The 4,030-nt window shown below is 39.7% G+C and overlaps 1 protein-coding gene across 1 annotated transcript; it reads left to right on the top strand.

Annotated features, from left to right (window-relative positions):
- Positions 1-339: 339 nt before the first annotated feature.
- LOC135213783 (uncharacterized) lies at positions 340-1,076 on the top strand. The gene is made up of 2 exons (XM_064247911.1): positions 340-526; positions 916-1,076. The coding sequence occupies exons 1-2, from the start codon at positions 340-342 to the stop codon at positions 1,074-1,076; spliced, it is 348 nt and encodes a 115-aa protein (XP_064103981.1).
- The last annotated feature ends 2,954 nt before the right edge of the window (positions 1,077-4,030 follow it).

Below are 4,030 nucleotides of genomic sequence, written 5' to 3'. Positions count from 1 at the left end.
GGGCGATGTCTCTGTGCGTCGTTTACGGAGTACGCCCTAGCATTACCTCTTTCCATATTTCGGCTCATTCCATTTTTGGTTTTGGCACAGATTTTTACAGCCGGATGCCCTTCCTGACACCACCCTCCCTATTTATCCGGGGCTTGGACCGGCAACCATAAGGACTTGGTTGCCCCCCCAGGTGGCTAGGTTAAAAAATCTTCATAAAATATATATGTCCATATCATCACTGAGAGAGAGAGAGAGAGAGAGAGAGAGAGAGAGAGAGAGAGAGAGAGAAAGCGTTGGTATTCCAAAGACTAATTATCACAGAGATGGCAGCCAAACAACTCATTAGCAATGCCTACTGCTAGTAGTTATGCCCTTACTGCTACTACAGCAATGCCTACTAGTAGCAATGTTACTGCTGCTAAATCAATGCATACTAGTAGCAATACTGCTACTAAAACAATGCCTACAAGTTGCAATACTTCTACTAAAGCAATGTATATTAGTAGCAATGTTACTGCTACATTAAGCAATGCCTGCTGGTAGAACAATGTTCATGCTACGCAAAATAATGCCTACTAGTAGCAATGTTTACTCCTACTACAGCCAATGCCTACCCAGTAGCAACACTGCTACTACAGCAATGACCTACTAGTAGCAATACTGCTACTAAAACAATGTCACTAGTAGCAATACTGAATGCCTACTAGTGGCAATGTTACTGCTACTACAGCAATGCCTACTAGTAGCAATACTGCTACTAAAACAATGTATACCAGCAGCAATGTTATCGCTACTACAGCAATGTCTACTAGTAGCAATATTACTAATCCAGCAATGTCTGCTAGTATCAATACTGCTACGAAACCAATGCCTACTAGTAGCATTATACAGTGCCTACTAGTAGCAAGGTTACTGCCACTACAGCAATGCCTAGTAGTAGCAATACTGCCACTACAGCAATGCCTACTGGTAGCAACATTGCCACTACAGCAATGCCTACTAGTAGCAATACTGCTACTACAGCAATGCCTACTATTTCTTTTAGTAGCAATGCTGCTACTACAGCAATGTACACCACCTACTAGCAGCAATAACTGCTACTACGTACAAAGAACGGCTCTAATTTTTAAAAAAATGGGGCAATGGAAATGCAAACGCACGATATTCATGAAATTAACTTTTGCGAACATCAACGAACGAAAATAACCCCCCCCCTTCCTAACCCCCACCCCCCCTCTCTCTCTCTCATCTCTCTCTCTCTCCTCTCTCTCTCTCTTTGGTGAAGGCAATAACTCCGCCTGTTATGGAAAATACTCGCGGAGGACAAAGCATCAGGATAAAATTAGGGAAGGGGGGTGGGGTTGGGGGGGAAGGGAGGTGGATGGGAGATTGGGGAGGGAAGGGGGATGAGGGGTTGGGGAGGGTGGGAAGTTGGGGGGAGGGGTTCGGCCAATAAATACGTGGTTGTTGTGTTCGGTTGGTTGAAAGATACGGGCAGTGTTACGAAATTGCAAACAAAATAAAGATCTTGCATCACATAAATCAACAAATTACAGACAAAATAAAGATTTTATGTGACAAAATTCACCAAATTACATATAAAAGTAAAGAGAGTCTGTCCAACTGAATACAAAAATGACAAAATAAAGATTTGGTATGATGGTAATCAACAAATTCCAAACAAAATAAAGAGGTATGCTTGTCTTTTCATGAAAATTCACAATGATATACATAAATTGTAGAATTTATACAAATAAATTGTGAATAAATCTTGTGAAAAAGTTACACAATATACAAACACACACATTTGAGTAAATGATTACATATGAACAAACCTCACTGCTAAAACATAATATCAGTTTCGACAACAAAAATTGACAGAATAACAAAAAGGTGAATTTTTGTCAAAAAGTGCAGACAGAAAATTGGGATAATCATCAATACATCATGACAAGACAAGACATCCTATCGCAACTTCAAAAGAAGAAGAAGAAGAAGAAGAAGAAGAAGAAGAGTTGGCCAAGGCGCGACGAAAATATTGGAAAAAAGACTTCGGAACTCAAGGCAGCCGGAGAATCCAATAAGTTTCCCCCAGGAACTAAGGGTACGTCCTCACTACGGTAAAACACGGCGTGAAAAAATGTTGGCGACTTGTTGCACACATGTTGCCAACAATTTGAATACACAGCATAAAACATTTGGCGACTTGTTGCACACATGTTGCCAACAAGTTGGATATATGGCATCAAAAATTTTGGCAACTTGTTGCACACATGTCACCATTCACGGCATAAAACAAAATGTTGCCAACTTGCTGCACACATCAACAACAAGTTGAATACACGGCATAAAAAATGTTGGCGACTTATTGCATGCATGTCACCAAAAAGTTGAATACATGGTGTAAAAAATGTTGGCAAATTGCTGCACACATGTCAACAAGCTGAATACATGGTGTAGAAATGTTGGTGACTTGTTGCACACATGTCACCAACAAGCTGAATACACAGTGTGAAAAATGCTGGCGATTTGTTGCATGCATGTCAACAACAAGTTGAATACACAGTAAAATATGTTGGCGACATGTTGCATGCATGTCACCAGCAAGTTGAATACGTGGCATAAAAAATGTTGGTGAATTGTTGCACACGTTCAAAAGCTGATCCGGTGGTGAAATGTTGGCAACTTGTTGCACAAGTGTCACCAACAAGTTGAATACATGGTGTACAAAAAATGTTGGCAACATGTTGCACACATGTCACCAACAAGCTGAATACACAGCACAAAAAATGTTGGCGACTTGTTGCACACGTGTCGCCAACAAGATGAATACACATCAATGACTTAATTTGGTCTCTTTCCACTTGGAGGAAAGGTGCAATTCTTACCACTTACATAGAACGAGAGCAAACTCAGCATTCACTTGGAAATTCCGTAAGAAAGGGACACAAGGCTGCATTAATTAAAGCGGAGTTCGACCTCTGAAATCTAATTAAGATTTGCCAATATATTCTCAAAAGTTGTCAGCTGGGGTCCGTTGGGGCTTTTATGATAGTTACAAGCACTTGCACGCATTCACTGACACAGAAAACTGACAATATCTGCCAATAGAAACTGACACTCTTCGACAACAAAAACTGACACTGTGACAACACAAATGACACTACCTGCCAACAAAAGCTGACACTGACAAAGAAAAAAAAACTGGCATTCTCTGAAAACAAAAAACTGACACTATCTGACAATTAAAACTGGTGCTTTGTGACAACAAAAATGACACTGGGACAACAGAAACTGACACTGTGACAAAAATATGACACTCTCTGACAACAGAAATTGACACTGTGACAACAAAAATGACACTCTCTGACAACAAAAACTGATATATCTGCCAACAAAAACAGACACTTTAGATTATTCACAATCACTTTCATTTAAAAAATATATCGGAAAACATCATAGAAAAAAGACACGGTCTGTAAAACAGATATTAAAAAAAATATATCAGAAAACAACATAAAAAACATTATCTGCCCAAGAGATAAAAAAAAAACTCGAGATTATATAAAACATCTTTGCATTAAAAAAAGACATTAGATTACCTTCGTCCACTTCACAATTATATATAAAAACGCACAAAATAAAATAAGCACAAAAAAACTCAGACTATCTGACAGATAGAAAAAAGAACACCTCATTCAACAACATTGGACAGAGAATAGCAACATTTCTGTTTTCAAATTCCCCCATGGTCACCCATGACCAAGAAGTGAGTCCCAGAGACCAAAACTGAAAAAAAAAGTGGCAAAGTGGGTGGTCCCAGACCCCCTGCCGCCCCAAACCCCCCCAACCCCTAAAAAATGCCCAGGGGTCCTTGGGAGAACGGTCTCGTCGTCCACTGGCGCGTGAAAAATTAATTTTAATTAATCCCTCTAATTCCTTCGCGAAGTGAATAAAGATTCGACAATTACATTAGATAATGAGATAACTTCGAGAGACGCAGAAGGAGAAGAGAGAGAGAGAGAGAGAGATGAGAGAG

Source organism: Macrobrachium nipponense, chromosome 43 (genome assembly GCF_015104395.2).
Source record: "Macrobrachium nipponense isolate FS-2020 chromosome 43, ASM1510439v2, whole genome shotgun sequence".
Lineage (NCBI taxonomy): Eukaryota > Metazoa > Arthropoda > Malacostraca > Decapoda > Palaemonidae > Macrobrachium > Macrobrachium nipponense.
This window is presented reverse-complemented; position numbering and strand designations above follow the sequence as displayed.

What these genes read in the sequence shown, in the direction of transcription:
- LOC135213783 (XM_064247911.1), top strand. Translation starts at nt 340, where the DNA reads ATGCCTACTGCTAGTAGTTATGCCCTTACTGCTACTACAGCAATGCCT. An exon ending in TGCTACATTAAGCAATGCCT is followed by an intron (nt 527 to 915) that starts GCTGGTAGAACA and finishes CTGCCACTACAG; the next exon opens with CAATGCCTAGTAGTAGCAAT.